General features: G+C 35.5%; 1 protein-coding gene and 2 pseudogenes across 1 annotated transcript; 1 reads left to right on the plus strand and 2 right to left on the minus strand.

Annotated features, from left to right (window-relative positions):
- Positions 1 to 447: 447 nt before the first annotated feature.
- On the minus strand, positions 448 to 2,235 carry LOC125199468 (annotated as a pseudogene).
- A 2,907-nt stretch (positions 2,236 to 5,142) lies between these two features.
- Positions 5,143 to 9,928, plus strand: LOC125199462 (annotated as a pseudogene).
- Positions 9,929 to 10,852: 924 nt separating this feature from the next.
- LOC125199463 (aspartic proteinase Asp1-like) lies at positions 10,853 to 13,540 on the minus strand. Its single transcript, XM_048097464.1, has 8 exons — positions 13,251 to 13,540; positions 12,689 to 12,806; positions 12,384 to 12,607; positions 11,725 to 11,952; positions 11,514 to 11,652; positions 11,247 to 11,441; positions 11,103 to 11,175; positions 10,853 to 11,016 (listed from the first exon to the last, which is right to left on the minus strand). The coding sequence occupies exons 1-8, from the start codon at positions 13,406 to 13,408 to the stop codon at positions 10,853 to 10,855; spliced, it is 1,299 nt and encodes a 432-aa protein (XP_047953421.1). The 5' UTR covers positions 13,409 to 13,540.
- Between the last annotated feature and the right edge of the window lie 347 nt (positions 13,541 to 13,887).

Raw genomic sequence — 13,887 nt, forward strand, 5'->3', positions numbered from 1 at the left:
ATTGTTGGACTGTCATCCACCAAAAACGTTTTTCATACAGGGTCATAATTTTCTGATTTTTTGGATGATATAATAGATAAATGTGAAACTGATGCTACTTATTGTTCTAGTATAATTATATCATTATATGGCAATAAAGTCGAATAGAAAACACATGGCTTTGCTTAGTTTCTCAGTTATCATTAATTCTCCAGAAACTCAAGTCCATTTCTCTAGTTGTGATTTATTCTTCGTGACAATGATTTTTCGACTGTTAATGTTGTTGCGAAGATAGATACCCCAAATCAAACTTTTGTCAACATCAAGACATAATTCACAACTTGCAAAAGTATACACGCGTATATGGTCCTATACCTCTTATACGAGTTCGTGCACTGTTGCCCGGGTCAATTCAACTATTTTTTCTTCACTCGGATCTTGGGTAATATGGATGCTATGAGTCTCAAGAATGGATAAAATGGAAGCTATAAGTGTTAAGACAATTGATATAAGCCTATCAAAGATACAGAGATAAAGTTCACATCTCTCAAGTAGAAAAATATACACTGCAATCAATCAAACTACGAAATGGAGTTAGTTGTTACTGTATGGTAACATAGAAGGAGTACCACACTAAGAAAAACTCGTCAAGACATGATCGTCATTCTGTAGCAGCAACTATCGAACCTCTAGCTCGTGTAAAAGCAGCAATTAATGAGCCCAGCTGCAGCTTCTCATTGCATGCCATGCTCAACCTATATCTGCAAAGAAGTATGTGCAATAGTATATAGTAACACATTGAAATCCAGTTGTCTTTCCTAAATAGATGACTGAGTTATAGTCAGCTCTAAGTTATGTGAACTGATGTAAACATAAGGAGCCAATGGGAAATCTGCTCAATGTCTTTAGGCAACGGATTCCCATGCACAAGTAAACAGCTTCTTCCGTGATCTGCTGGCAGGCCATATGTGTTGACTGCACAAAACAGCAAGTACAAAACTATTTTATCATGAGGTTAAAGATAAGTATAATGAATTCCAAGCAAAAGCATTATGCGATGATCATGTTTTGTCGTGTAGATGGCCACATAAGATTAAGCCTAATTGCACATCGAACTCTATATTCCCATCTTCATATTGGCTTGATGATTAAGCTATACTGAATAGATATACACAAAAGCGAGATTAGACAAGGATGATACCTGCAAAATATTCAAAGCTTTTCAATATATCACCATTACTAAGCTTTACAAGAGCTGTCATACCATTTTCCGGAACATCAAGCTGAATAGATGAAGTGTAAATAAGTTGATATTAATATCAAAAAATTCTGCATCAACTACATACTAGTGTATAGTGTAGATGTAAGAGATGCAAACCATCAAAGCTAAGTAAATAACAGTAAAACTTACCCTTCAGTTAATTACATGTTTGAGCCTCTCCCCGACATGAACAGCCCTCAAGGGGGCAAAGCACAACCTTGTACATCTTGCTTGCAGTGCTGAAATAATTTTATTGACATTGTTGCAAATTAATGCAAATATATTGCTTTTGGTGTATTTCTCAATCACTGAAAAGCAAATGATGCAAGATTTTCATAAATTATAATCAAATTGAATAAAAATGCAAGAAAAGTAAAAAACAAATGTTGCCTCTACGAAGGGCAAATTGTGCATCCTTAGTCATGGCAGACTTTCCCCTGTAAGAAATAAGATACTCAGATAGGCCTGATTGAAGAGACCTCTGAAATCCAAAAAGATTAATGCACTATAGAGTAAATGACACAAAAACTAAGTTTAAAAGCCAGTTGACAGCAAAGTTTGCCATTTAGCATCAGAAGCTCCTAGCTGTTTTTAAAACCACATGTAAGTACATAGTATGTTGTTTTCCTTCTTATCCCAATATAATCTTCAAACAAGTGATTATGTAGTTTTTCCTTGGTGTATTAAAAAGTGACTAATTAGGAACATTAAAATGTATGCACAATATGCAAATGTGAGTGCCACAAAATACCCGAAAGAGATGCTCTGGCTCTGGGGAAGTAAATAAATCAACTATATTTCAAAATAATAATAAAATTAAAAATCTTCATTTTGATTCAAAAATTAACATTTTAATAATTTTTGTGTTAGGGTTGGAAGAACCCAATTCAATTTGAACTTGAAGAGGAACTACTTCCATTTGCCACCCAAGCGCCACCGCTCTCCCCGTCGCCGGAGAGGTTTTTTAAAACATTGTCCTCACCAAAACCGACCATTGGCAAAGTTAAATACTAAGCCCTAAAAGCTAAAATCGTGTAAAAGGGGGAACACCTTAAACCCTATTCAACTACTAATACCCTCTGGAAATTCTCTCTGGAGCGGGGGAGTTATGGCGGTCGACACACACAAGCACGACAAGGAAGCCTGCATTCTTCAATTCTACAAAATTGTGCTCACTTGGGATTACAATCTCATCTTGGAGGAAGCACAGGTATTCATTTTCCCTTTCTTTTTTCTTGAAGTTGCCTGATTCCGCGCGATCATAACTACTATCTCTCATTTTTTACATTCATCTCTTGTGAATATGGTGTTGCAGCGTCAACCGAAACGTGCTCTTGGAGTGAAAAGGTTAAAAACACGTATAAAAATGTTGAAGAATATCTTGGGACATTTGAGCCACTGCTATTTGAAGAAGTTAAAGCAAATATTGCTAGAGACATGGATGAAGACGAAGGTGTTGTGTTCTTCCCATATTGGAACTTTATGTTAAAATTTCTTTCCTTTCTACTAGTTACTGTCATATTTCAAAAATTTTTTTAGATACCCCTTTTTTTGTTGAGAATAAGCCTGGTTCTAGTTTCTGCATTACTTTGTTTTGCTTTGAAAAAATTATTTTTTTTGACTCCCGCACATTTTGTGACATTGTTTTATGCAACAAAAAAGAAAGTATAAGGAAGCAATGGTAGCAGAATGTAGTGAATTAAAATGGATTTCTTCCCTATGATCATATGTTCGGACCCCGGGGAAAGTATCGGGTTGTTTTTTAAATTGGTTTCAAAAAAGAAGGAAAATCTTCACAAGCATGTTTTAACTCATAGTAACATTTCTTTAAACCCAAATTAAATATGTACTACTAGTATACTACGGGTTATTTTCTAGTATTATTTTGGTTTATTTGCTTATTAATGACTTTTTCCGAAAAGGGTTGTTCTCTGATGTAGTTTGAAGGAAAAATAAACGGCATATGCCTTTCATTGGTTGAGCATCGTCAACAGGACAAGCTAAGACTTGTTTGTTTTTGGGCAATGAAGTCATAGGATATAAAAAAAAGACAAAACAAAAAAGTACCCAAAGGGCTTTAGCATGATTCCTATTGTTTGTGAAAGAAAAGAAAATCTTATTTGTTGAGAAAGGTAAATGTTTAATTTAAACATGTTGCAAGTTTTTTCTTCTTTAGTTTGCTGATGATATCTTGGCTGCTGGTTTGGCTTGTTGCTTAATCCTGTCTGTATTATTTTGGCTGGTTTTTTCAGATTTGCAGTTTATCAACTATAGCCCGTAAATTTGGTTGCTCTACAGTCCATTAGATACCCTTCCCCTTTAAAAGGATTTGATCCTAGAACCATCAGGCGTTGACATTATTAGTAAAGATGGTGCTTGGAAATTTTCTAAACCTTTAATGGTTTTTATTGGGGCCAATCACAATAAATCACAATTAAACTATAAGCAAGCTCTTGTTAACTTTATCCACTTTTCCCAGGATCCTTGACATTTCAATTTTCCCCAAAACTGTTTAATATTATTTATCGCGCCCAAAGAAGTGCTCATCTTCGTTTTTCTTACTTTTTTCCATTCATTTTCAAACATTTACGGGAAAAAGTATCCTTGTTTTTTTTGCAGGAAGGTCTTTCACGGAACCCTTTGTCTTGATACAGGTTTTTACTTGTATCTTTAAAATCCCCCCAAAAATTGTCCTTTTCAAATTCCCTTGGGGGCACAGAACTACAATATCTGACATTTAACATGTGGGTTTTTGGGGGCTATGTGTTACTTTATTTATTTTTTTCATTCATTGACAACAAATGCAAGCTTCCACTCACATCAAATTAAATTGTGTATGTTTTTTTAAAAAAACGATGTTTGGGTTTTATCTATTTAGTTTTTTCTGTTGCATTGCTTAAAATTTTGAGGCAATGATGGGGATATTTGTTTAACGTAGTAGGTTGTAGGGTCCCCCTGGTTTTTGGAAAAAAAACAAACCATTCCCTTTGGGCTTTTTAGTGCCTTTTTCATGCACTTTCCCCCTAGGGTACATTCCGGGGTGACATCTTTTTATGTTTTTTCTTTTTTTGAATGCTTATGTTGCTGTTTGCCAATTGTTAGAGGCGAACTACTAAGATCATACTCAACCATCCCGAATAAAACTCCCCCTGTCCCATTAAAAAAAGGCTTTTTTCCCCTTTTTTGTCCCATTAAAAATGAAAAAGTTTCCTAAAAAAGGAAACAACTCTATCTCTACTTTTTTATCTCTCTTACTTTCTCTCTCCTCATCAACTTAAAAAAAACACTACATAAGATCCCCGTGCCCCATTCCCAAAAAGTTTCATTTTAAGTGGGAACCCGGGGGGAGTATAAATTTTATGTATTCTTGCAGAGGAAAAAACAGGGCTCAAGCGTGGGCCAGAACTGCCCCATTCCCAAAAAAGGTCGTATAACTCTATTTTTTTATTAAGTTTTGCTTTTTTTTATTGTAAAGCATGCAACTTGTTAAGTATAAGTTTTCAATTTTGTGTTGCAACCCCCAATTTGTTATATCATCTATCAAAATTTTTAAAGGAGTTATTTCCCCTTTTTGTTGGAAAACTTTTGCCATTGTTTTGGCAATGTATCTTTCATGGCGCTCATTATGTACTAATGTAGTTAGTGGCTACTCATTTCAAGACTTACATGCTGAATTCTTGTTCTTCAATTCCAATAATTATATCTAGATATTTTGTTTTCTAATCCTCTACACTCCTCTATCTATCTTTGCAGCTTCTAGCTGCAAATAAAAATCAAATGAGCCATAGTAAAGACTAATAAATACATTATCTGGACTTTTATGGAAATATTTCTTTTAAAAAGATGTGTTGTTGCCTACAGATGTGTCCTGGGAAAAACATCTCCACTAATGGAATTAATCCTGGGATTTGATCATGCCTGTAGATGGAGATGATGGATTTTTCCCCCAAATCTGGCAATGAGAGGGTGGGGAAAATTTCCCCTCGTGACAGTATTAGTATTTTGGTTTTTTTAAAACACTTTCCTCCAACTTAATGTTCAAACTTAATATAGAAACCAGAGGTGGTTAATTCAACAGAAAGTACGTGTTCGTGTTCTAGTTTTGCTCCTTCAAATTCTGCTCTTGATGAGATTGTTTTGCATCCTGAGTCCGGTTAGTGATCGTTATCCTTGACTTGTTCTTTTTGTTTCATCTTCATTTGTCTTTATATTCAGTTCTTTCTTTTTTTTGAGATCCATAATTTTATCAAATTTCCCCCTTGGCATTTTTTTAAAAAATTTATATTCTGTTTTGCTGGGAAATTTAATGGGGGAGTTTTTTGAGTTTCCAAAAATATGGAAAAATTTCCCTTTTTCCAGTCCAAAGGAAATTTTTTTGAAATTTTTTAACTGAATTTCTTCTCCCTTCTTGGCTCATCAGTTATGATTTTGAACTTTGGACCTTGTCTGCCTCCTATATACAGTTTTTTGGGGAAATGAGTATAAGAAATTAGGGCAAGCAAATCAAGTTGTATTGGCTCACCACAGTTTTTAAATCCGTTTCTAAAAGATAAAAATCAATAACAAATTTTCAATTTCAAACTACAGTCTCCGTCCCCACATTTGGGGGTAGGTCCTTCTTCAAATAAGTTTACATCTCCCCTTTTTTTTCCACTTTACATTCCACTTTCCCGTAATAAGTTCTATAACAATAATTTCATCTTAAATATCTTATCCTGGTCTGCTTTGCTGTTGTGAATTTATTAATATAATAATTCAAATGTCAACTTCACTGGCCACATTTAGTTCCAGCAGTAAGAAAAAAAAACTGCCAAATCTCAGTTTCCAAACCACACTTTGTTTTTAAAATTATAATTTTGGTTTTATCAACAAAGGAAGATTGACTTTGATTATAGACTAACAAAATTTACACTTAATAAAACAAGATAGTTGGGTAAATTTGACACCAAATGTGACTTTGCTAGGATAAAGGGACAATACCTTTTTAGTTGTGGTCAAATTTTTATCTTGTCACACACAGTTGTAATTTTTGAAGGTCTAAATCACTTATGATTACACTTTTGTTTGGTGACCTATGAAGGGGTAAATTTAAAATTTTTTGAGGTTATGCACATGAATGATGATGCTTCTATGGGTACAATACAGGCATTCGTGATGAAACAGACCATTCATACAGCCCTAAGATTGTGCGAGTAGGTCTTAAAGCCCCCCACTCCCGTCCAGGCAGTTTTCCCTGGATTACTTGGTATGCATATTTGGGAAAACAGGGTAAACTAAAGGCCCGATTTAGAGTTTCAAAAAATTGGGCAATGGTACCTAATTGATTTAGGTAGAAAACAAAAACTTTGGGGGGATGGACTTGGTTGGGAAAGCAGAAGCAGCAAGGAGGCATATCAAAGGACAAAGACAGTATCGTGCTTCCATACTGGATGAGGCAGTTATAGTTTTGTTAGAGTTAACCTTTTCTTTAAAATTTTTTATATTTTGCTTCATTGGTAAAAAAAGTTTCAATGATTAGCTATCTGTACCAGGTTTTCTCCCTCTGAGCTTCAGCGGATTTAACTTTTATTTAGTAAATTGAATCGGAGTTTTGATGTTGTCATAATTGATGAGGCTGCCCAAGCTGTAAGTATTGTTATCATTTAAAAGTAGGGCTGCTGTGGAATTAAAAATATGTCTATTTGATACTTATTTCTAGAAAATGTTGTATTTCATGTTTATATCCTGTATTTACTTCTATTTGAGAAACGTTGTTGTGAGAGATTGTTAGGCTAGTTTGACAATGTGTGGATTACCTGATCCCAAATTTCATCGACTCCTTTGGTTAAGGCTAATATCAGAACGCTGTAACATTCTTAAATTTTTTTGTCTGCGATGGGGTGGAGTCAGCTACGCTTATCCACTGGCTAGTGGATGCAAACAAGTTTTCTTGGTAAGTTCTCTTCAGCATATGTCAAGTTGTGCAAATGATGTTAACTGTATATGCAGTATTTTGTTTTACTGAGATTGCATATTATCTGTGATGGTTGGAGAAACTTATTTTTTCAAGGTTAAGAATGTGACCATGCTTAATCCAATTACATAGTAGGATACATGGACATAATTTTCTTCCACAAGTCAGTCAGTTTTATTCGAAACCCGTGTACAACATCCAATGCACTTTCTAAATTAGCTGCCATAGGACAGAAGGTATTTTCCATGCAGAAGAAAGTATTTAGTTATTGAACTCCAATGACGTACTTTTAGCTACACCTCTGAGACACTATAGTCCTGTATTTTTTATAATAATTTATCTTCTTGAAAGCTTTTTTTGTCAAATCGCCATGCAAAATACTTCAATGTGACTTGAATTATACGTATGCATCTTTTTGAAGTAAAACAGTTACTAAGTAATGTTCTTTGGTTTTTGTACTTTTTAGTAGCATTTCTGACTGATGAATGGGTGAAACAGTCTCTGCAGTTAAGGCATTTGTACATTTCAATGTTTATGTTTATCTTAATTGCAGTCATCCATGTCTAACCAATGATGTTGTAACTAAGTTTTGTTTCTTCATACCGATTTTGATTTATTGTTTTCTTGCTGTTCTACCCCTATTTATTACTAACGGTGATAATATCTAATTAGACTGTTTCTATTTAGGTGGGGATCCAGTTCAGCTGCCAGCCACAGTAATTTCCTGTTGCAGAAAATTTTGGGGAGGAGCATTTTATAGTTTGAAAACCTTACTTTGTGATAAAATATTCGTTACTAGTTTTACTGATTATTGTACATGAATCTGAACAAATAATTTCTTAAAATTTTTTAGATACGGAATGAGCTTATTCAAAAGATTCCAGCAGGCAGGCTATCCAGTACAGATGCTGAAGACCCAATATCGCATGAATCCAGAGGTTTATGTTTCTCTCGTTTTTTCCTTTTCTATTCTTTCTGCTATGAGTATGCTTGTTGTAGGGGACTCGTCCAGAAATACAAGGTTCTGGGTACAAAATTGACAGAAAAATAAAAGATTTGTATGGTGAAAAACAGAAGCATTGGCTTAACTATGAGCCATGAAGAATATCAACTATTTATTTGTTCTTTTTATTTCATCTTATCCCTTAACTAGCATTTTGTCACATGCACTATGCATAAAATTTGACTTTGATTTTTGTAGATGAGATAGGTGTGGCACTTTATGCTATTGCTTATTCAAGTATTACTTTCACCAGTTGAGGGAAAAACTTAGTGAACTAAGAGAAGTTCTTAATTCAATCTTTGGATACAGATTAGGAGCTTCCTTCTAAGGAATTTTATGAAGATTCATTGGAGGATGGGCCTGATATTGAAAATCAAACAAGGCGCCCATGGCATAATTTCCGTTGCTATGGGCCATTTTGTTTCTTCGATTTACATGAAGGGAGGAGTCCCAGCCGTCTGGCAGTGGCTCTCATGTAAATGCTGACGAAGTTGACTTTGTCCTGGCTATGTATAGCAAATTAGTTAGTAGCTATCCAGAGCTTAAGGCAAGTTCTCGACTTGCAATCATATCACCATACAGACATCAAGTCAAGCTCTTCAGAGAGAAGTTCCGTAGCACCTTTGGTGTGCAGTCTGATAAACTTGTAGATATCAACACCGTTGATGGTTTTCAGGTAGGTTTATATCATCCTGGCGACATCATATGTTAAACAATTTCTTTTATTTCATTTAATATTTTAATAATTGGGACTAAAATCTTTAGGACGTGAAAAGGATGTTGCGATCTTTTCTTGTGTCAGAGCAAATGACAATCAAGCCATTGGTTTCGTTAAAGATTATAGACGAATGAATGTTGGCATTACTCGAGCAAGGTCTTCTGTTTTGGTATGCCTCTCGATTCAAGGAATCATCTTACTGTTTTATGGGATTGTATTTTAATTTTCTAGCAAAACCATAGGTCGTGGGTTCTGCATCAACATTAAGAGGAGATGACCACTGGAAGAATCTGATTGAAAATGCAGAGAAGAGAAATGTATTATTCAAGGTAAAATGTCACATGGCATCAGGATATTGATTTTGCTGCACTCTTTAATCACCTTCTGTAAACTTGGACATCTATGTGAGTGATCTTTAGTGCTAATAACTTGCGAATTGACCCATTTCAACCAGAAATGTCCCTTTTGTGAATTTTCGTGCTTCTGTTATTTGATGAGGATGCAAATTTACATTTGCTTATGGTCTGATCCTCGAGTATTTTGCAATCCATACTCACTTTTTAAATGACTCTCAGGTATCCAAGCCTTACGCTGACTTCTTCAGCGAGGCTAGCCTCGAGTCCATGAGAGTAGTGGCTAATCCCGAGTCCCCAGCAGCTCCTATGGAAGTGGATGATAATGAAAACGCATTGCCTATCGATATCAATGGTGGCGTTGATCCGGGAGAAGCTGACTGGGGTGGAGATGATGACGACGGGGGTTTTGATGAAGACGGTGGTGGTGACGACTGAAACATTGTTTATTAGCTGCAATTTGGATTTTGCAGTCAATCAATTCCTTTCCAATTATTTCATCTACTGTCAAATGTATATACTATAGAAGCTGCTCCACATTTTATGGAATTACTAATAGGAAATTTATAATACTAATAACAAATTTCATCTTAACACTCGTGGACCGTGGTGGTGAAATGAACACGAACATGACTACATAATCATCCCACTTATTATTTTATCACTAGCATCAGCTGTGATTTTAACTTAGTACTATATTCAAGCTATCTGCAATAGCTTCTTCTCATGATCGATTTTTGCTGCTTCACGGGCTTGAAATCGTGACATCTTTTGTTTGAAAATAAAATTAATAGTTTTAATCAGTACTTTTGTATAGTATTTTAATTCAGTTTATACACTTTGTTCTGCAAAATTTTGGGATATTTGGTGAATATGATGCAAGTCGAGAACATTTTGTTCCATAATTTAAGGATGTAATTATCTTAATTATATAGTAAATATGTATTTGTAAATTTTTAAATTGTTTAAATTTTCATATTTAAATTGTTTTAGACATTTGATAAAGTAAATCAGGGGGCATGAGTGCATCGCATTAAAAAAAAAAACACCATATCAAACACCAATTGTTAAAAAGATTTCAATCATTGAAATTTTAATTTTGAGATAATTCTCTCTCCAAAAACTGCCTCTTTTTTTTAAATTCCGAATGCATTTCTAAATTTAAAAAGCTTTTTTTTCTCTCAATGGGATGTAATTTCTATTTAAAAATTTTTAATTACTTTTCCTTCTACTTTTTTACTTTCCAATCCCAAAAAATTGTTCAAAAAATATTTTTTTTATCAAAACTGATAAACCCAACATCAAAACATTATCTAGAAATGACATCATCAAATCATTTTCCAAAAGGAAAACGCCAAAACAAACCATTATGATACACAAGATGGTATAGCTAGCATCTTCCTCAAAAAGCCCAAATAATTTCCACATCACGTTCCTTTTACTTTTAAACAATAACAACACCATGGAGTTACAGCACTAACATCACCTCGGGGTAAAAAAATCTCCCAACCCAGAATCTGAATCTCGGGGCAGATATCCCTCAAGGGCCATCAATGGCAGCATCGTTATGCAGATCAAGTCCCCGCTATCCATGCTGTTTATAAATAAATAAAGAAAGAAATTGGGGATTTTCCCCAAACTGAAACAAAAAAAAGTTTAGGGTCAGATTTTGAAGATTGTTATTTGCTGGCGCCCACCCCACTCGCTGCCTCTCGGCGTAGATCACCAGTTTGTCTTGCAAAAAAATGTCTGCACATTCAACGTTTTCACTTATCAGATTGCAAGAAAAACAGATTGTTAACTGCATTGGGCAGTGATGTGTCGAGATTTCTTACCTCCAATCACATTCAGATTTTCTAACCCGACCTCTCCACCATTGAGAATACCTAAGCAGACATTGCCTTGTTCCTGAATCAAGAAAGGGTGAGTTTTGCACTTCCAAGAAATTGCTTAGAAGGAAAGGATGAGCTGCGACTCACTGTAACGACAAGGTAAGATTCCGGGGGCAGATGAAGCTGAGCATTTTTGGCATTTGTGAAGCTCAGAGCCAAAGGCTTGAAGTGGTTAGCAGCATCTAGAACCGATTTGAAGGGCTTAGCGCCTTTCCAACAGACAGGGAGGCTTTTATCCTCGACTGCGTCTTTCAGTTGCTTTCCATTCAAGTTACGTTTTATCTGGCAAGATTTAACTTTGTTAGACCACATAGGCAGCTTCAAACGAACCATCCAAACCAAAACAAAACTTACCAAAGAAACGAGAGTGTTGTATGCTTGAGAGCTGAAGTAAGTATAAGTGCTTCCACTGTCGAAAACTATGGGAAGGCCCTTGATATTAGTAGCTTGGCCAGCAATCTGGAGATCTGCTGGCCCTACAGAGTAGTATTTCCTGAAACAAGGAGAGGATACTAAGCATCGGCATATTATGTCAGCTTGCATTGTTATAGATAATAAAACTTACGATTGGCTCAATAGTGGTGTCCAAACGATCCCCGAATTAGGGAGAAAGTCATCTCCAAAGAAGAGAAACCCTCCACCTTGTCGGCTTAGACAATGACCAACAACATTTCGTATCAAACCCATGTTCCGTAGCTGAGCCAGGATGCTTGAATTGCCAAGGCCTAGTCCGAGGACTCCATCCGTGTAAGGTAGATGGGCTGTGTCTTGAACTTCTTGATTGTATCCACATCTAGATAGATTCAAGATATAAGTAGCTGAATTGGAGGCATAAGCTAACTAACAAAATAAACAGAAAAGGCTAAACTATCCAAAATAATCCGAAATGTCGACTTACCCTAAAACTATCTTATACACCTTCAAATATTTGTCCTGATCTAACCTCTCTCTATTTTTCACTAGCATAACCGTAAATTTAGTTAACCGTGCAAAGACCACTAAGATGACATTATCTGTTATTCTGTATCACCATCATCCACGTAGATGCCACATCAACGGTCTTTGTGCAGTTAACACAAATTAACAATCTCGTTAGTGTAAAATAAACAAGGTTTGACTAGGATAAGAATTTGAAAGTACATGTATAATTGATAGTAATAGGATATTTTTTAGTGTTTTACGACCTTTGAGTAAAGCTCGTAAAGAAAAGGGAAAGACCCTCACCCAAATGCAAGCTTTGGAGCAAAAATGGTACCATTTGTAAATCTAAGAGGAAACAAGTCCTTAACCAGCACGCCCAAAGATGAACCATGGTCGGCATAATCAATTTCGTAATCACACTGCTCCTCGGGTGATTGACAGTGATGGTTCCCCGGCCCATGAAGTGAGACACACAAAGGGTCAACGCATGTGATGAGGTTTTTCGGTTTGTAAAGACTGTGAGGAGCCTGAGAAACGTCGAGCAAAGTGTAAAAGAACACATTCTCACAACCATTCAACTCTCAACAAACATCGAGCAAGAAAGTTACCGGGGTGCATTTCGTGCAAGGCGCATCACACTGAAGCCATGTAAGATCACTGCCAGTATCGATATCAAGAAAGTAGGGCCTCGGAGGCTGCCCCACATTCATTGTTACATGATAGTACCTAAGTAAGGTCAAAAATAGAATTGAAAATGTGAACAGGATGAACTACTTTCTAAAGATAAGATAGATGTTTCATCAACTGATGCAGATCCAATTTCTAAGTTTGATCATTCCAAATACAGAAAAGAAGAGAGATTCTACTACAGTTTTGCCATTTTTCCAAGAAACATTTTACTATATCAGCGATTGGAAAATGAAAACACACTGATTCCACAAATCAGACCTAATTACCTCAGCACACCAACATGAACGTTAAAATTCATCACAAAACCACCAAAAAAAAATCCCCTAAAATTCAGAGCATCAGCATTTCTAACACAACATCAATATTCACCAACTAAACATCAAATAAGTGGCGATCACATTCCCCCAAAATCACAACTGAAATCAGAACCAAACACTGCAAATTCTCAAAATTCCAATAAAATTGAAGAAAACGAAGTACCCTTTTGGATAAACATTTCCGGCGACGGGGAAAACCACAGAGGAGCGGAAGGTTCTGGCAGATTTGAAGGTGATAGTGTGAGGCTGGTCAGCAGCTGCAATCCATGTCAAAAGGTACAGCACCAATGCCTTGAGGTACAACTCTCTATCCATGCTCATATACGAATTCTGATCTCGGGATAAACGAAAAGGGCTCTTAAGTAAAAGGGATTCTCGTAAAGTGATATGGGATTTGGGATTCTCTGAAGAAAGAAAAAAGAAACACAGAGAAAAAGCAATGAAAAAGACTTGATTTTTACGCGGACTGAAGTTAATGACGTGAAACCAGTTGGAAATTTCTGTGTGTGTACGTACTTACAAAGCTTAAAGAAATTAGTTAGAAGTTGCCTAATTTTGAGACAATTATAAAACAATTCATGTAAATTCAAAATTGGATAAGACTTATTATACATATAAATAAAGAAAATACTATTAGTTTGATGTTATCTGTCCACTATATTTATGGTTCGATTTCGTGACTGATGTGGTTTTCTTTTATTCGAGGAGGAACTTTTAAAAGTTGAAGGAGTAAAAGTTTTATTATAAATAATTTATGAAGGAAAAAACGTTATATATCTCTATTCTCTATATATAGTTTG

This window comes from Salvia hispanica, unplaced genomic scaffold, assembly GCF_023119035.1.
Source record: "Salvia hispanica cultivar TCC Black 2014 unplaced genomic scaffold, UniMelb_Shisp_WGS_1.0 HiC_scaffold_513, whole genome shotgun sequence".
Lineage (NCBI taxonomy): Eukaryota > Viridiplantae > Streptophyta > Magnoliopsida > Lamiales > Lamiaceae > Salvia > Salvia hispanica.